Genomic DNA, 20,100 nt, shown 5'->3' on the forward strand with positions numbered 1-20,100 from the left:
AGAATCCTTCAATGCTTTTGTCTGTACTATATGTGACCAACATAGATCCGTGAAAAGTAAGATCTATATCTGTACTCTCAACCTGCTTTAGGAATCAGAGAGCTGGCACCAAGAGACTCTTCTCATCGCCACCATTGTAATGATTGAATAGGTAGCAGTATCAATAGTATTCATGGAAGCTTCAAAGGTTATCTTGGCAAGTAGTGGACCCTTCTCCACAATTGCCTTAAATTATTCTGTATCATCTCAGTAGCTGGTTGATGAACAAGGTTAGCATGGTATAATTGATGGTATTTTGCCATCAAGGCCAGAAGCAATTCAGAATTACAGGGAGACCGAGGAGTAAGACTTTCCCCCTAGTTACAGGTCCAGGAGCTTGTGATCTTTGTCATGAGATGTGGATTTACTGTGATGCTGCCTACTCAATGTTCTTTGCATCCACTCCTTTCACCAAGGAGTTAGGTGAAAAATAGAAAAATAAAATCTCATTTTTTTGCTGGGATGTAAAACTTCTTGTTTTATCCTTTACATGTAAGCAAAATAGAAAATGGGGTGTGCTAGATCTTTGCTGGGTAAAAAACGCTATGCAAGCTGCTGAAGGGGAGTGAAAGATGACAAGCAGCTTGTGATGAGCTTCTATAACTTCTATGAGGGGACTCTGCAAAGAGTCTATGATCCTCTTGATGAGGTCATGAAAGTGTTTCAAGTCATCAACCGGGGATGAAGGAGAAGGCATGACTACTATATTGGCTCTAGCCTTCTTCAAAGGATGCCTTTGGAGGACTAGGGATGCTGGACGGAGCAGATAATGTCAGTTGCTCTTCTCCATGACAAATACTAGAGGCTCTGGAAAACTATTTGTAAAAAGCCACCCAGGAATCCCAATATGGCCAGAGAAGAGGTGCCTACAGAACAGGCGGAGGCACCCAGGCGTGCCCATACCAGGGAGGTTCTGGTGGTAATCATAGGCCGCAAGCAGTTGCAGTTTCTGCAGGGGCTTCTAGGAAGGAGCCTCTATAGTAGTAAGATTGAGGAAAGAGCCTCATCATAATCTTCCTCCTCAAGTTTACTAAGGAATGGTGGAATGCCTGCAAAGATATGAAGTGAAAACAGTTGGTACAGGTGATCTTGATGTTCTCAATACTGACTGCATATCAGAGCCAAGGAGTGGAGAATGGAAGTCTCAGATCCAGTCAGATCCTGGGGAAAGCAGAACTTCTGTGGTAATGCAAAGTGATTGGTATCTAGACTGACATCTGCACTGAACTAGTCATGGCCGAGGAATCTGAAAGTAACTCTGGCTTTGGGTGCTGGAAGGGAAGTGTGGCTGCTGATGGTGCCCAAGGTCTTGTGCGCTCTGAGGGAGGCATAGCTAGAGGCCAAGTGATATTTTTCAGTACTGAGGAAGCAGAGGAAGAGCTCTTCTTGCCATCTTGATCAGATAATGGTAAGGAGGATCTCTCCAGGCCAATGGCTTTGCCAGTTTGTGGTACAGTTATGCCCGGGATACCTGAGGAACTGAGAGTCACTAAGATATCAGATTGGAATGATGATGGTGCCAGGATAGCTGAGGGAACTGATAAGCTTAAATTTTAAGAGGTAAAATCTCTACCTGGTGCATGTTCTTTCAAGGGCTCCTAGGAGAACTCCTTTTGGGTACCCTGGAATTGTGAAGTTCTGAGGCTGCAGATTTGAGAACCAACCTTGTCTGCATAGACACACCCACTCTACATATGTGTGCAGCATGCTGCTTTGCCCAGATGATAACTTTTGGTAAGTTTTAGATTGCAAATCACTTTGTTATTAGTTGCAAGAGTAATAAAGTGTTGTAATCCTTTTGGTGTGAATCAAAGGAAGTAGAATTCACATATCCTGCTTGAGGGATTCTCCCTCAAATTGCACTCACGGGAGATAGAGGTGCCAAAGTCCTGTGGAGATTAGAGAGTGAAGACAGATATTTCTGCCTAGTGGGATAGGCCCTGCCTAAGGATCCTAAGCATCATTTATCCACTCAGTTGTGCATCACTGTAGCTGAATATGTGTGATGTCAAGTTTTTCTAAAGTTTTAAATTTGACCAAATGTGAGCAAAATTACTCAGGAATGGCAAAAAGTCCATTCATGACACAAATTTCAAGTCCCTGTTCTAAAGAAAGAAATGACCAGATACATTTTAAATATTGAAACAATGCATTTTTTTTCTTTGCTGCATTATTAGAAATGGCTGAACTGTTTTAGGTGAAAATTTCCAAAAGATATCTGGCATAAACAATTTCACCCTAAATCACTTAAATTTGGCAAAGTTAGAGGCAATAGAAAGAGGGTGTTATAAAGAGAAGTGTTGGTCAATCTTAAAATAGATGGGTCGGGTAGCACTGTATAGAATTATAGCATTTAGAAGTCCCAGTTAAGAACAGAGACAATTATAAATAGAAAAAGGTATTTCACTAAACTCATTTAATTGGTAAGCTGAATGCAAATAACAACAATACGCAATATAGCTTGACAATTTATTTTTACATGACAATGGTATTTTTCTTGAACTGCTTTGTCCAAAAGATGATACACTGCTGGGAATATACATGCATGTCTTCTTTTATTCTCACTCCCTAGTTTAGTCATCTTCCTTCTTTAGTAAGTATTAATTAAACAGATATTTGCTAAGTTTAGTTTTGAGCATGCACTCTGAAGTGACCATACATGTGAAATCCCATTGAGATAAATGCATTAATCTAAGAATCTACCTGGGATATTGCAAGATCAGGACTAAGCCCATTCAGTTATTCACCATACCTGCATAAGTGAAAAGAAGTGGTTCATCAGGATACCCATATGATCCGGTAACCAACCATCATTCATGATATCACTACGTTCTTGCTCTGCTTCTTCCCTCCTGTTTTCACAAATATCCCAAAGACGGTCCCTCAGGTCCTAAAACAGACATACAAATACTGTTTCAAATGACTGATATGTAAAACCTTGGGCTATCTTGCATACATTTAAGAAATTATATTGGTGTAATGGCAAAAGCACCTTATTGAAATCTCGTTGTTAAGTAAATGCCTTTTTCCCCCTCAGTATAATATAGATCAATAAAAAACTGGCCAAAAAGTAATACACTAGGCCTTGAAGTTTACAAAATCTAGCTTTGGTGAAACCACCAGGGACATGGGTTGACTGTAAAGTAAAATGACACAACTGATACTACTGGTACCACGGAATGCACAATTGGCACCAGCTGTTTTTTCCCCCAATACAGGAGTCAGAATTGGTGGTAGTGGAAGCTGTAACCTTCATAGATCTGGGAACCAGAATATCACTGTTGCTAAGCTAAAAGCCACTTGTGTCAAATAAGTCTTTGAAGCTGAGATGCATCTGGACTGGCCTTTAAACATGAGAGAAGGTGCCCAGCATGCTTTGCTCTTAAAAGGTACTCAATCCTTACTTCAGTGGTGATTTTTTGTCGACAAAAGGAAAAAGAAAAAAATTGAGAAAAGAGGTATTGGTACAAACGACCATATTTTCGACAAAAGAAAATAATGAAAAGAGAAAAAAAAACTCAGTGCTTGCTTCAGATCCTATGCCCACAATACCCATAGGTTATTAGAATTTCATAGCAACACACTGCAGAAAAATGATACTGCATTCATACTGTCTTGTTCCCAACATGATACCAAGCACCTTCGGCCAGATCTAACCAATCTTTTCAACAAAACAGCTGGAAAATTATTTGCAGTGTAATAAACTCATCTCTGTATCAGATTCGACACAAGTAAGATACACTAGAGTGCCAACTGCTTTGAAAAGATATCTTAAAATGATTTTACCATGGTGTGACAGAATGGACTAGGCTTGACACCCCTTGCTGGAAGCTGGAGGCCTTGCTGCACCCTGCCCCAAGAAGAAGAGCAGAAGAGAGGTCCTCCAAGCAGCAAAGAGTGGCTGCCTCTGCTGTGGCCAATCAGGGCCCAGCAGGCTGACACAAAAAAAGTTGCTGGGACAGGACCTGCCAGTTCCTTGCTGGAGCTTGACCCAGCCAGATCTAGGCTCTGACTGGGAAGACAGGAACACCTCGGACAGCTCTGAGCAAGCTGAACTTTAGACCTGGTAAAGACCTAGGTCCAGAGGTTGAAGACTAGACATAACTGGCTACAAAATGTTACAGAACCCATGATAGGGTGTGTTGAGAAAGCCCTGAGAGAGAAAGCTGGACAAAGCAGAATCTTTACTCTGACTTAGAGTAAACTTTTCACCTTTCAAACTGTTGTCTGGCTGTTTCTCCTACCAGTTTTTTAGTTGTAATCTGTCAATGTAAGTGGAGGGGCGGGGGGGAGGGAAGGGAGAGAGAGAACAAAGAAAAGGGAAATATATGTGGCTAAGTTCCAGTTAATTAGTAGTTGGTAGCAACTACCACAATTCTTTCCATCTCCTGAAATTCTGTATATAAAGTTTATTCTCTCCATGTGACCTTAGGTTTTCCCACTGAGATATAGATGTGAGATATTCTAAACACTTGCATTTCTTTTCAGCCTCTTAAAATTATTTTAAATGGGTTTATGCCTTTGTTCTGGAAAAAAGGTATTATGACTTTTTAATATTAGAGATCATTCTTTTCTTTTGTCAGTCATGTAGTCAATTCTCCATTTTTCAAATGTTCACCTCACTAGCTGTGCCACAATTTTGAAGGGTCTGGGAGTGGTGGAGACATTGTCTGAAGCTGGAGGATGGGGACAAAAATTGAGAGCTCATCTGGAAAAGGCTGTGGAAGTGTTCCATGTGGCCCTTTTATTTTCTTTCTCCTTCCCCTACACTTTTTCTTTCAGCATGTGGAGGTTGCTTTCACTTCCCTCTCTTTCCTTTCTCATGTTGAAGAGGGGACATAATCAGAGGCCTAGGCTCTTTACAACACACTACCACTGCCATTGGGCAGCAGGGGTGGTGCTAAAGCTGGCTACAGTTGATGACTGGTCTATTTGGTGGTGGAGGAGTGTGAGAAGGCTTGATATGATAGTTGCCTACATGGAGTAGTCATTGTGGGCTCCCAGTTTCAGTCCCACTCTTCCTACTTATAATCTAGTTACTGGATTTCTGATGATGCCACATGTGCGGTCAAGAAGGGACTTTTCCGATATGGCAAAATTGGCAAACTGTTGTGTGGGTTTTTCACCTTCCATCTTTTCCCTGTTGCAGTTTTGGCAGGTTCCAGTGCAGCAGATAAGAAAAATCCAGTTAAGAACTCTAACCCAATAGGCTGCCTGGGCACTGGTTGTAGGCAGTAAAAAGCAAAGATGCAGGGGTATGCCTCTGTTTCTCACGTAGCTTGAGACTTCTCTAATCTTATCTCTCCAACCTCTGGTATAAGGAGGAGATCAGGCTAGGACCCTGGTATGAAATGACTGCTCGTTAAGTGAAACAAATCACTATTTTTATTGTTTTTTAGAGGACAAGAATAGAGAAATGCCTGCATTCCAGAAACGTCTATTTAATACAGCAAATTGTTAAATGAATAAATGCTGAGGATTGGGGAAAAGGAAAGAAAGTTATAAGAATAGTACTTTCTAAATAAATACATGATGAGAGATACATGAGAAAGAAATGAATAAAAAAGCAAAGGAATAATAGAAAAGTACTATTTATTAATACCAGTGTTGCAGAGCTAGTATTAAGGACATCAGTATTCATATTACATTAATCCTTTGTGAATTCAAATGCCTATAGACGTACAATGCTTCAGAACTAAATAAACCAATACAGTTGCCATTTACTTACAGTAACCCTTTGGTGTAATTCTGCTTTTGTTTCCTCATCTTCCCACAGATCATCAGCAATGGAGTTATAATCAGATTGCCACTGAGATACAAATTCCTGCTTATGGTCTGGACGCCTTAGGTAATCCTTAAAATGGTTTCTGTGAAAAATGTGTCAAAATCATTTTAGTGCTATAAGATAGATGGTGTTCTAGATAAATAATATAAAATGTGACTGCTAATGCAATAAACTCCTGTTACTCACCTAGTATCTGCTAAGTAGTGAATTACAAAATACCGTTCTTGTCTCAGATATCTAAGTATAGTTTTGATGGTATTTTCATATGCATTTTCTATCATTTCCCAGTAAGGTATTAAAAATTCAGGTATTTCCTGTTAATTATTAAAACACACAAATACTTATTTCATATACTTCCTACAGCCTGTCCAAATATACCATCAGCAAGTATAGGAAAGAGATTATTTTTGGATATCAGATTAGCGATACATTATAACTAAAATAAAATAAATGTATTACAAAAACACTGCCACTCAGGAAACATCTTTCATAAAGTGTTACCATGTTTTCAAACAAGCTATTGTTCATTGTAACTATGAGGATTTATGCACAAACTTCTAACATATGTCATTATCAAATATTTTCAGTACTTTTGTACATAGTTGCAGCATTTTTTTTAAATGCTAACTGCTATCCATATCTTTAGGTATTTATATTTATAATTTATTCTACAATCTCTCCTGCATTCATTATGTATTAGAAATATCTTTAAAATGAATTCATTTGTAATGGACAAAAAGATCATGTAGAAATCAGTGTAAACATTGAGAAAAGTATGGTAATTTAAAAGATTCCTATTCTTGTTGCACCTTTGGAAGTGGCTCATCTACATAAATCCATTCATCTGATCCTGGCTTAATTGGTGATGGTCCCAGAGAGATGAGAGGAGGTAGATCTTCAGGTGTAACTTGTGAAGACATTTTCCCTGGAGATTTTCCTCGAACAGAGCCTTAAATATGAATGCACAATTAGTAACCTCAAGAATAAACACGTGGACCTAAAGACCTGTGTTGTTTAGCTTCCCTCAGATAAATTTTACAGGTGTTCAAACACTTAGGCTGAAGTCAGTAGTTTGGCATTTATATAATGATATTTTTCAGTTTAGCTTTTATTTTATCCTACTTGCCAAAAAATTAGGCTTCCAAAAGCCTCTGTTGTGGAAGAAATAAAAAGATAATGAAACAAGCTACCTGGCATGTAAACAAAAAGTAAATTGTATTATCATTATGACTAGCAGTATAGGTACCATGATCTCAAGGTAACTACTGCTCAATGAGCTTGAAAAGGAGGTTACTCATCTGGTGCTGTAATGACGATTCTTTGTGTCCCCGTGGGTGCTCCACTATAGATGTTATTGGGTAGCTCCAGTGCCACAGATCAGAGTTTTGCACAGCAGTAGCCGGTTGGGCTACACATGCATACTAGGTGCCTCATGCCATTTGCATGTATGCCTGAATTTCTAGATCAGCGGTTCCCAACCTTTTCCATTCTGACAATTCAGGAAGACTTGGTGACCTAGGGCAATTCAAAAAAATTCAATTGAAATGTAATGGCAACCCATATTTGGGTCCTGACCCATACGTTGGGAAACCCTGATCTAGACAGAGAAAAAATAGAAATATCTCTGATGAAAGAGGGGAAGAAGGTGGGTCGTGGAGCACTCACAGGGACACACATCTTGAAGAACCTTTGTTACCGCACTGAGTAACTTCCTTTTCTTTTTTGAGTGACGTCGCTGTTGGTACTCCGCTGTAGGTGTCTTTGTAGCATTGTGAGTTATAAGCCGGATGGTTATAATTCGGAGTCACCTGGTTTCGACAGTGGACAATACTGCTGTGGCTACTGATGAATCATTAGCAAGGTTTATACAAATTGCATAGTGTTTTATAAAAGTATGGTCCGAAGACTATGTGGCAGTTTGGCAGATGTCCCCAAGTGAGACACCTCTGTAATGTAGTGTGGGTATGGTCCACTCGCTGGTCGCTATGCTTGGGATGTGGGCTGTGGATGACTCCTACTGGCCTCTGTCTGTAAGGAGGGCCCAGTGGGGGGTTGCCCTGAGGATGGGTCCCACTATATACATCATCACCTTCTGGAAAGGCTCCTCTATAAGGAGTAGGGGCCTCAAAGCAGCTTTCCTCCTATCTTGGGCTTTCCCCACCCTCTGGCAAGAGTACTGCTGCATGGCTGTAAATATCCCTGGCCAGTAGAAGTTTTGGAGCAGTCTCAGCCGGGTGCGCTGGATCCCCTGGTATCCCGAGAATTGGATGTCATGGGCCAGGTACAGCAGCTTGCGGCGATACTTTTGGGGAACTACCAGCACCCATGCCCCCACCTTCCCTGGGGGAAGCCATTCCCAGTACAGGAATTCCCTCTCCTGGCAAACTCCCTCAGAGTCCTCAAGGAGGGATCTGCTTGCACTTCATCCTGGAATTCAGCAGCTGGGGCAGGGGCAGGGGCAGGGGCAGGGACCTGTTCCCACCACTGCCTGGGTCTGGAGTCCCAGCCCTACTGGGCGCCATATCTGCTGGGATGGGGCCCTGCGCCCTCTGCAGGGAGCCCTCCACTGGGTCAGGGTCACCAGCCCCTCACTGGCTCTGGCTACGGGTGGTGACGAGCCCTGCTGGATCCATCTGGCCACTCCTCTACATCACCCCACATCAGCACCTCCATGGGCAAGTGCTGGTGCACTCCCACTTCCTTGGGGCCCGCCTTAGCCCCCCCCATTTCAGATGCACCCGGGCTACAGGCATCTTAAACAGGGTCCCATCTATGCCCCTCAGGGTCAGCTGAGTGTTGGGCACCATACGGTCTGAGGCCACTATATTGGGCCAGGCCAGCGTCACCTCTGCCACCCCCCCTCCCCGTGTCCCAGAAACCCGTCACCACCCTGCCATCCACCTCCAGGGGCCTGAGGCACTTGCTCTGCAGGGGCTGCCTGCCTCCACCTGGTACATGGAGAAATCCACCTCCAGAAGGTCAGATCTCCCAGGGTAGTTGGCCTGAAAGGCCTTCCCCCCACTTTGAGCTGAGGTTTGCCTGCCAGTCCCTGTCTCTGGGGCACCCTGCCCTTCCTCCAGCCCCAGCCAGTTGACCCTGGAAAGTCTCGGGTTGTGGGACCTGTCCTGGTGCCTGGTGCACTGAGCCCTCTTGTGGCCTCTTTGCCCACAGCTATGGCAGGTTAGTTCCTGCGGGCCCCTTCAGGTTGGCTCCATCCGGACTCTTGCTATCTCTCTGGGGCACAGATGGCTGGCCCCTGTCTCTTGGGCTCGCCCCTTAGGGGATTTTCTCCATTGCTCAGCCAAGAATCAGTCTCTGCACGATTCCCTTTCTCTCCGGGACTCCTGTTAACACTCGGACCAGCTGTCCGTGAACTCATCCACCAGCCTCCCGGTGTTCTGGGGGTCCTCTGGCCTCTGGTCCTTGAGCCACACCTCAGGATGGGCGGGCATGCTTCATAGAACTGTTCCAGGATCATCAGCTTAACCAGGTCCTCTGCAGTCTGGGCCCCGACCCCGAATTGCGCCAGGTGGGAGACCATATCCACATAGGTCTCCCTTGGCTCCTTCTGCACCTCCCGGAATTTCTTCCTGTATGTCTCAGGGGTCAACCTGAACTTGTGCAGCAGGGCCTATTTGATCCATTCGTAGTCACCTGGCAGCAGATTCTCCAGCTAGTTGAGCACCCCTTCTGATCCAGCAAGGGAGTGAGCTGCTGGAGCCAGTCCACTGGGGGGGGATCTGGTGTAGTTCACAGACCCGTTCAAAGGAGCTAAGGAACCCATCCATGTCTCCCACGTCTTTACATTAGGCCAACACGGGCTTCTCAAAGCGTCTGGCCGTCCTGGGCCCCCTAACCCTAACCCTCCCCACTCACCGCAACTGGGGCCCCTGGCCTTCTCCACTCCACCACGGCCAGCTCATACTGCCGCTACCTCTCTCATTTCTGGCACTCCTCCCTACAATCTCTCTCTTTTGACTGAGGTGGTACTGGTGAAGTTTATGATAACTGTGAGGGAGAAGGTTGCCTGGAGGGTGGCATAGAGGGGTACTTGAGTAGTGGTAAGAAACTGAACACCTGCAACACGTGGACCAACGATGGTAACAACATGGAGGGTACCTCCATTCCGTCCTCCAAGGTGGCAGATAGAGATAGGAAAAGAGTATATGTACCTATCATGGTACAACCTGGTCAGAGAAGAATGCCTAGAGGATAAGACACTGACACGTTCATGACAGATACTTCACTGGTGCCGTCATTCCGATCATGTAGAATGAATTGAGCCCCTAGAGGCTGGGGGAGGAGATGGAGAAAGCCACCTTGCAGTTTTAGTTGGGGACGTAAAGACAACGAATATTACGAAAGTACAGCGGACTTTGCCTGGATGCTGGTGAACAAGAAACTGGTGATGGTGATAGCCGTGCCAGGAAAAAAAGTTGGTTCTGCGGTTGGGGAGGGATGGGCATAGCTTGACTTTGCCCGAGCCTTCGTCGGCACCAGTTGAGTAGTTGGTGCCACTGGTGCCATTGATGAGGGCTTGTTGGTATCCTTCTGTTGGCTGGGTTCCAAGGGTGCCAGTGCTGGCGTAGGTGCTAGTACCGGTGCCACTGTTATCAGGTCCCTTGGTTTCATGGTTTTGGCTTGCTGGTTATGTCCGGTTACAGAGGTGCCTGGTTTATCTCCAGAGCTGATGCGGGTCATAAGAACATAAGAACGCCCGTACTGGGTCAGACCAAAGGTCCATCTAACCCAGTATCCTGTCTGCCGACAGTGGCCAGCACCAGGTTCCCCAGAGAGGGTGGACCGAAGACAATGAAGAGAAGTTACCCTGTGAAGTAACGATTGTTCTTCGAGATGTGCCCCGTGGGTGCTCCACTCTAGGTGTCGGGTCCCGTCCCGGCGCCGCGGCTTGGAGACTTTTCATAGCCGTGCTCCACCGGCTCGCGCATGCGTGGTTCACCAAGATAGCGTTCGCGCCTTTAATCAGCCGCGCGCGAGCCGGCAACCGTCAGTTCCTCTCATCCACTCATCTGAAAGAGACATTAAGAAGAAAAATTTCTGGAGCGGGGAGGAAGGACGGGTCGTGGAGCACCCACGGGGCACATCTCGAAGAACAATCGTTACTTCACAGGGTGTGTAACTTCTCTTTATTCTTCGAGTGGCCCCGTGGGTGCTCCACTCTAGGTGACTCTGGAGCAGTACACAGAGCAGAATTAAAGCGCTCCGGAATCAAGACTATCAGCACGATTCAGTACTGCTGTAGCCACAGAAAAATCTGAAGTAAACTGTTCGACTATAGCAAGTGTTTCATAAAAGTCGCATAGGAAGACCATGTTGCCGCTCTGCAAATGTCACGAAAGGACACTCCACTGAGAAAGGCCGTAGTAGCAGCAACTGCCCTAGTTGAATGAGCTTTAGGGCGAGAGGGGAGAGGCTTCCCTCGCAGCGAATGACACATGGATATACATAAAACTATGAGCTTAGAAATACACTGAGAAGTTAAAGGCTGTCCTTTTGAGTGACTCGCTACTGACACCAACAAACGGTCTGTTTTCCTAAAACCCCGTGTTCTGTCGATGTAAAAAGCCAACGCCCTTCTCACGTCCAAAGTATGTAAGTGTGCTGCTTGCGTTGAGGTACGGGGTTTTGGGAAGAAGCATGGTAAGACCACCGGTTAGTTTATGTGGAATTCAGAAGACACCTTCAGAATAAACGCTGGATGGGTCCTCAACGTTACTGATTATTTCGAAAAGACTGTATAGGGCGGTGAAGCCATAAAAGCTGCTATCTCACTCACTCTGCGAGCTGAAGTGAGGGCTAGGAGAAAAACCACCTTGAGCGTAAGTAAGTGTAGTGTTACTGTTGCTAAGAGCTTGAAAGGGGGATGAGTCAAAGTTTGTAGGACCAGATCCAAATTCCATGAGGGAGGGGAGTGCCTCCGTGGGAGGTGGAGATACGAGAGCCCCTTCAGAAATCTTTTCATAGTGGGGTGAGCAAACAAGGAAATATCATCATCCCTATGATGGAATGCATTAATTACTGCCAAATGCACCCGTAGCGATGCAATTGCCAAACCATTGTCGTGTAGTTGCAAGAGATAGTCCAATACACAAGGTAAGGGTGCAAAATGCGAGACCACGTTATTGTCCGCACACCATGCTTGGAACTTTGCCTACTTAGCTGTGTAAGCGATTCGAGTAGATTGTTTCCAACTATGCATCAACACTTGTTTGACTCGCCGAGAGCAGGATTGCTTGGAGTCGGTAAACCAGCTAGCATCCATGCAGTGAGATGTAGGACCTCTGGTCGCGGATGACTGAGGGATCCGTTGTCCTGGGTCAACAGATTCGGAAGAGAAGGTAGAGGATATGGTGCTTTCACTGACATCTGGTGGAGCACTGAAAACCAAGGCTGACGAGCCCATGCTGGTGCCAGAAGGATTACTCGAGCTTTGTCTACATTGATCTTTTCGAGAACTCTGGGAATTAATACTACCGGTGGGAAAGCATACAGTAATGACGTCCCCCAATGGAGAAGGAAGGCGTCTCCCAGCGAATGGCGTCCTATCCCGGCTCTCGAACAATAATTGGGATATTTCAAATTGAGTTCTGTTGCAAACAGATCTATCGTTGGAAATCCCCATCGAGCGAAGATACGATTCAGTACGTCCGTGCGAATCTCCCACTCGTGGTCGTGTGGAAAACGTCTGCTGAGAGAGTCCGCTACTAAATTGTCAGTGCCCGGCAGGTAGGAAGCTGTTAGAACAGTGTTGTTGGTAATACACCAATTGCATAAACAGATGCTCTCTGCGCAAAGAGAACGGGATCGGACAGCTCCTTGCTTGTTTATATAAAACATAGTCGCCATGTTGTCTGTTAAAATCCTGATCGCTGTATTTTGAATGCGTGACTGAAAATGCTTGCACGCATGCTGCACCGCTCTCAACTCGAGCACATTGATGTGCAATAGCATTTCCCTTGCCGACCAGCGTCCCTGGACCATGAGATTGCCCATGTGATCTCCCCAGCCTATTAGGGAGGCATCTGTCGTTATTTGTGTAGTAGGTTGAGGGCGATGAAATGGAACGCCTATAAGGAGATTGGTTGGGTTAATCCACCACTGTAGGGGTTCCCGGACATACTACGGCACCACTAGCGGCCTGTGGACACCGTGCTTTGACGGGATATAAACCGTGGCTAACCAGTGCTGGAGGCAACGAAAACGTAACCTTGCGTTGCACACTACGATGGTGGCAGCAGCCATATGCCCCAACAGTGTAGACAGACACGTGTGGGGATTGTTGGAGCATGGACCACCGTGTGTACCAATTCCTTGATTATTATAAAACGTTCCATCGGTAAATACGCGCGCGCCATAGTTGAATCGAGGCGCGCACCTATGAACATGAGATTTTGGGATGGAACTAGTGTTGACTTCTTCAAGTTTATGAGAAGGCCCAGGGTAGCAAACTCGTCAGATACTGTCCGAACCATATGACATGTTTCCATGCAGGTCGTACCCCTAAGAAGGTAATCGTCTAAGTAGGGGAATATTGTTACCCCTAGTCTGCGTAGGTGGGCCACGACCACTGCTAACATCTTGGTGAAAACCCTGGGAGAACATGCCAGGCCGAACGGAAGAACCCTGTACTGCTAATGTTCGCTCCCCAGTTGGAAACGAAGGAAACGTCTGTGTGCCACGTGAATTTCTACTTGGAAATAAGCGTCCTTCAAGCAGAGGACTGCAAACCAATCCTTTTTGTTCAATGACGGAAGAATGGTTGATAAAGTTATCATCTTGAAACATTGCTTCCGAAGGTGCCGGTTCAGTCTTCGAAGGTCCAGGATGGGTCTCCATCCTCCTGACTTCTTTGGTGTGAGGAAATATCGGGAGTAAAAACCTTTCCCCCAAAACTGCTTGGGAACTCTCTCTATCACCCCGATGGTGAGCCAACGTTGAACTTCTTGCTCCAACAGTTTCTCTTGAGAGGGGTCCCTGAAGAGGGACAGGGAGGGGGGAGTGGTAGGGGGAATAGAGAGAAAAGGGATGGAGAGGCCGGATTGAACTACCTCTAGCACCCATCTGTCTGTGGTGATCGTAGACCAGTGGTGGTAAAAAGAGCGTAAACGATGGTGAAAAAGATGATGGGTTTCCGTATGGACTATGGACGATTGGTTTGCATCCTCGACAAGCAAGTCAAATCTGTTGCTTAGTTGACTGCTGATTACCCGAACGGTTCTGCTGTGGTCGCTTGCATTGGGGGCGCTGTCTAGGACGCTGGTTGTCGAAGGGACGTGATTGCTGTCTAGGAAAATTGAAGTCATATCTCCGTTGGTAAGGGAAATAATGCCTACGCTTGAAGGAATGTGTGTACATCCCCAGTGTACGTAAAGTGGTGAGTGAGTATTTTCCCGAGTGGAGGACCTCATCGGTGTTTGCCGCAAAAAGTTTAAGTTTGTCAAAGGGCAGATCCTCAACCTTGCTTTGCAACTCCTTCGGCGCCCCAGCTGACGAAAGCCAAGATGATCTCCTCATGGCGATACCAGTAGCAGCTGCCCGAGCTGCTGTGTCAGCCACATCCATAGCAATCTGAAGCGCAGCGCTACATGACACGTACCCCTCCTGTACTATTGCTTTCAGGAGTGGTTTCTTGGTGTCTGGGAGATGGTGCAACAAATCTGCTAGTTTGGAGTAATTATCGAAATTATGGTTCGACAGATGGGCTGAGTAATTTGCAATGCGAAGTAAAAGTGTAGCTGGGGAATAGACTTTCCTCCCAAAAATATCTAATTTTTTATTGTCCTTGTCCGAAAGGGTATTTCTGTACTGTGTCACCTTACCCCTACGTTGTGTTGCGCCTACTACCAGTGAATTGGGTTGGGGGTGATTGAATAAAAAGTCCAACCCCTTTGCTGGAACAAAATATTTTCTATCAGCTTTTTTACTTGTAGGTGCAACCGATGTTGGAGTTTGCCATATCTTGTCCGCCACTTCCATAATCGCCTCATCGATTGGCAGCGCGACTTTCGCACGTTGTAGTGGGCGGAGATTCTTCAAAAGGTGATGTTTCTTAACAGGCACATCTGCTAGCTGTATGTCCTGTGTGTCTGCCACTCGTTTGAAGAGATCCTGAAAATGTTTCAGATCATCCGGTGGGGAGATTTCAACTGGGCAAATCACTTCATTCGGGGAAGACGATAGGCAGTCCGCTGGGGAAGTTTCCGTCTTAGGGTCCTCTGTTTCCGATAACTGACCCTCCTCTGGTTCGGATTGCTCTAATTGGATTGTTGAACTCTTAATTGGAGAAGGTGAGCGTAATGGTTGTGATTTATGAGGTAAGTATTCCGCTAATGGGGATTGGCAGATGTGAGAAGATCCCCTATGTGATGGTGGTGAATGGTGACGCTGGGGGCGATAGTCATACGATCTATGATAGCGGTCACAGTAACGTTCAGAGCGTGACGGAGAGGGGTATCGAGAAGAACGTGCGCTATCATGCTGGATATAATAGACGCGGCATGGAGAGCGCCTCACCGATCCGTGTCTCGAGAGACGGGAGGGCGACCGGGATCGTGAATGGGACCGATATGCATCTAAATACACCGCGTCCCTACAACCGTGCCGGCTGTACATAATCCGAGAGGGGGAAAAATAGCCGTGATAGCGACTTCGCCCTCTTGGTGAAGCAGACGGGTAAAGAGACCTGTCCGTATGATGGGTCTTTGACAATGACTTCCTATATGTTGAAGTCTCATCCCTACCCCGAAGCATAGGGGAACCAGGCACCGAGTGAAGGTGAGACGGTGCCGGAGAGGTCAGCTGCTGCTGATTTAATGTCGGTGCCGGCAGGGTACCCGGTGCCAGAGTTAACAATGGTGCCGAGTCTGAGGCATTAGCGTGTCCCGCCTCAGGTCTCGGTGCTGGAGAAGACGGTGCTGACATCACCGCCGGGGCAGGCGAAACAGGCGCCGATCCGCTGGGTGCCGTTGAAGCCGGTGCCGGGAGGCTGATCAATTGCGGCGCCGGCGCATTTGTCAGTTTCAAGGCACGTGAAGCTGAAGCCAGTGCAGGCTTGCTGGTCAGCTGCGGCGCCGCTCCCAGTATCGGCGCTGAAGCCGCTCTGCCTCTGAATGGTGGGGGCTCCCTTATGCCAGCCCCAGCGAGTTGTTTGGACCCCCCGGGGGTCACTTTAGAAGCCACTGCCGGGGTTGAAACTGCCGCAGGGAGGGAGCGCATCGGGGACGGCTTTGACGTTTTGGAGCCCGCCGGTCCCCGACAAGCCGCTCTCCTCTTGTGCTGGGAGATTTTTGTGGCTGCTGGAGGGGTAGGGTCAGGCTGCAACGCCTTGCCAAACATAAACATTCTTATCTTCATCTCCCGCTCCCTCCGGGCTCTTGAAGTTAATTTGTGGCAATGGGTGCACTTGTCAGGGACGTGAGTCTCCCCCAGTCACCTAATACAAGTGTCATGGCCGTCAGCCTTGGCGTGGCTTCACGGCACACTGAACATTTCTTAAAATCAGTTGATCCTGGCATTTTCAGCAGAGTTACAGAAAAAACTGATTCCTGTGTAACCCTGCTGCGGGTAGTCAATTTCACAGTTTAGCGCTTCGCAGCAGCGCTTCTGAGTGAAAAACGGTTTTAAAGAATTTTTTTTTAAACAAGAGAACACCTAACAAAGTAACAGGAACACAGCTAACACTAAATCTCTAACTATTTACAGGTAGACAACTATCTAAAACCATGACTAAAGAAGAGATCAGGGAGCTCCGACCGCAACCTGAGGAGGTTGAGAAGAACTGACGGTTGCCGGCTCGCGCGCGGCTGATCAAAGGCGCGAACGCTATCCTGGTGAACCACGCATGTGCGAGCCGGCGTAGCACGGCTATGAAAAGTCTCCGAGCCGCGGCGTCGGGACGGGACCTGACACCTAGAGTGGAGCACCCACGGGGCCACTCGAAGAAGAATCAAGCAATTTGTCTCCTGCCATCCCTCTCCAGCCTCTGACAAACAGAGGCCAAGGACACCATTTTATCCCCTAGCTAATAGCCTTTTATGGACCTAACCTCCATGAAATTATCTAGCTTCTCTTTAAACTCTATCATAGTCCTAGCCGTCACAGCCTCCTCTGGCAAGGAGCTCCACAGGTTGACTACACGTTGTGTGAAGAAGAACTTTCTTTTATTAGTTTTAAACCTGCTGCCCATTAATTTCATTTGGTGTCCTCTAGTTCTTCTATTTAGGGAACTAATAAATAACTTTTCTTTATCGGCCCTTTTCACACTACTCATGATTTTATATACTTCTATCATATCCCCTCTCAGTCTCCTCTTTTCTAAACTGAAAAGTCCCAGTCGCTTTAACCTCCTCTCATATGGGACCTGTTCCAAACCCCTAATCATTTTAGTTGCCCTTTTCTGAACTCTTTCCAAGGCTAAAATATCTTTTTTGAAGTGAGGAGACCACATCTGTAGACAGTATTCAAGATGTAGGCGTACCATAGTTTTATACAGGGGCAGTAAGATATTCTGGGTCTTATTTTCTGTCTCTTTCTTAATAATTCCTAGAATCCTATTTGCCTTTTTGAGCACCGCTGCACACCGGGTGTAAGTTTTCAGAGAACTGTCCATAATAATTCCAAGATCTCTTTGCTGATTTGTCGTAGCCAAATTAGCCCCCATCATAGTGTACGTATAGTTGGGGTTATTTTTCCCGATGTGCATTACTTTACACTTATCCACATTAAATTTCATTTGCCATTTTGTTGCCCAATCACTCAGTTTGGTGAGATCTTCTGGAGTCCCTCACAGTCTGCTTCTGTCTTGACTATCCTAAACAGTTTGGTATCATCCGGAAACTTTACCACCTCACTGCTTACTCCTTTCTCCAGATCATTTATGAATAAGTTGAAAAGGATTGGTCCCAGGACTGACCTTTGGGGGACACCACTAGTTACCCCTCTCCATTCTGAAAATTTACCATTTATTCCTACCCTTTGTTTCCTGTCTTTTAACCAGTTCTCAATCCAAGAAAGGACCTTCCCTTTTATCCCATGGCCATGTAATTTACACAAGAGCCTTTGGTGAGGGACCTTGTCAAAGGCTTTCTGAAAATCTAAGTATCCTATATCTACTGGATCCCCCTTGTCTGCATGTTTGTTAACCCTTTCAAAGAACTCGAAGGGTATGTCTACACTACAAAGTTAGTTCGAACTAACGTCCGTTAGTTCGAACTAACTTTCATAGGCGCTCCACTAGCGCTCCACTAGTTCGAATTTAATTCGAACTAGCGGAGCACTTAGTTCGAACTAGGAAAACCTCATTTTACAAGGATTAAGACTAGTTCGCACTAGCTAGTTCGAATTAAGGGGTGTGTAGCCCCTTAATTTGAACCAGTGGGAGGCTAGCCCTTCCCAGGTTTCCCTGGTGGCCACTCTGGCCAACACCAGGGAAACTCGTCTGCCCCCCTCCCGGCCCCGGACCCCTTAAAAGGGCATGGGCTGGCTACAGTGCCCATGCCAGGTGCAAGCCTGCCAGCACCCAGCCAGCAGACCCTGCACCTGGCACTGATCAAGCCACCAACCAGATGCCCCCCAGCCCTCCCCCTCTTCCCGGGACCAGGCTGGCAGCTCCCGGGAGCTTGCCTGGGACCGCAAGAGGCAGGCACCCGCCTGGGCTAGTGCGGACATCGTGGACCTCGTCCATGACCTCCGCACTAGGCACAGGAAAGTGGCCGGCTAGGGCAGGAGAGCTGCCAGCCTGGCCACCCAGGAGCAGGTGTGCATGAAAATCAAGCTGGTCCACTGAGACCCCTGACCCTGAGGCCTGAGCTTACAATGGACATCCTGGGTCAGACCAAAGGTCAATCTAGCCCAGTAGCCTGTCTGCCGACAGCGGCCAACCCTAGGGACTCTGGAGGGGATGGACTGAAGAAAGTGACCAAGCCATTTGTCTCGTGCCATCCCTCTCCAGCCTTCCACAAACCTTGGGCAGGGACACCACTCCTACCCCCTGGCTAATACCACTCCATGGACCCAACCTCCATGACTTGATCTCACTTCCCTTTAAACTCTGTTCTAGATGTAGCCTTCACAGCCTCCTGCAGCAAGGAGTTCCACAGGTTGACTCTTTGCTTTGTGAAGAACAACTTTCTGTTACTAGTTTGAAGCCTGCTACCCATTCCTTTCCTTTGGTGTCCTCTAGTCCTTCTTTATGGGAACTAATGAAGAACTTTTCTGTATGCACCCTCTCCACCCAACTCCTGCTTTTAGAGACCTCTATCCTGTCCCCCCTCCGTCTCCTCTTTTCTAAGCTGAAAAGTCCCAGTCTCTTTAGCCTCTCTTCATATGGGACCTGTTCCTAACCCCTGATCATTTTAGTTGCCCTCCCCTCTCCCACCCTCTCTCTTCTCCTCTCCCACCTCCTTTTCCCAGTCTCCCCCAGTTTTGTTCAATAAAGACAGATTCCATTTTTGAACACAATTGTCCTTTATTTTGTACATCAAGAAGAGGGGCTAGGGAAGGGTAAGTGGAAGGAGGTGAGGGAAGAATGGGGTACGCACCCCCGATGGGGAGCACTGGGGTGGCTCTGCGGGCTTCTGGCGGTGGAAGCTCTCTTGCAGCCCCCCAATTACCTCCTCTCCCCAGATGGCAGCCTGCGGCAAGTGCAGCCGGGCTGATGGCCGAGTGCTGTGATGTGCCCAGTGTGGGTACTCCGGGCAATCCAAGCCAGGACTGCTTTGCAAGCGGGGCACCCCTGAGAACTGTCTGTCCGGGGTGGGGGTTGGGACCCTTTAAGCACAGCCCTCGGCTAGCCTGAGTCAGCATCTCCACGCTCTAAGTCCTCCTCTGATGCCCTGCTGGCACTGCTTCCGGCCATCCTTAAGCCTGGTTCAGGGTCCACTTAATGTGGACATGCTAGTTCGAATTAGCAAAACGCTAATTCGAACTAGTTTTTTAGTCTGGATCCGTTAGTTCGAATTAGCTTAGTTCGAATTAACATTGTAGTGTAGACATACCCTAATAGAGTAGTAGGACAGGATTTCCCTTTACAGAAACCATGTTGACTTTTGTCCAACAAATTATGTTCTTCTACATGCTTCACAATTTTATTCTTTACTATTGTGTTGACTAATTTGCCCGGTACTGAAATTAGACTTACCGGTCTGTAATTGTCAGGATCGCCTTTAGAGCCCTTTTTAAATATTAGTGTCACATTGGCTACCTTCCGATCATTAGGTACGGAAGCCGATTTAAGGGATAGGTTACAAACCACAGAT

The 20,100-nt window shown here is 46.7% G+C and overlaps 1 protein-coding gene across 7 annotated transcripts in view; it reads right to left on the minus strand.

The window, feature by feature from the left end:
* Positions 1–20,100, minus strand: part of SPEF2 (sperm flagellar 2) — a 204,229-nt gene that overhangs the window by 108,582 nt on the left and 75,547 nt on the right. For all 7 annotated transcript variants that reach the window (XM_014570185.3, XM_075932549.1, XM_075932547.1 and 4 more), the window contains 4 exons: positions 6,634–6,773; positions 6,011–6,138; positions 5,768–5,906; positions 2,792–2,929 (listed from right to left, as the gene is read on the minus strand). In XM_014570185.3, the coding sequence (XP_014425671.1) occupies positions 2,792–2,929; positions 5,768–5,906; positions 6,011–6,138; positions 6,634–6,773 (545 nt within the window). The remainder of the gene's footprint in view (positions 1–2,791; positions 2,930–5,767; positions 5,907–6,010; positions 6,139–6,633; positions 6,774–20,100) is intronic.

Source organism: Pelodiscus sinensis, chromosome 6, assembly GCF_049634645.1.
Source record: "Pelodiscus sinensis isolate JC-2024 chromosome 6, ASM4963464v1, whole genome shotgun sequence".
NCBI lineage: Eukaryota > Metazoa > Chordata > Testudines > Trionychidae > Pelodiscus > Pelodiscus sinensis.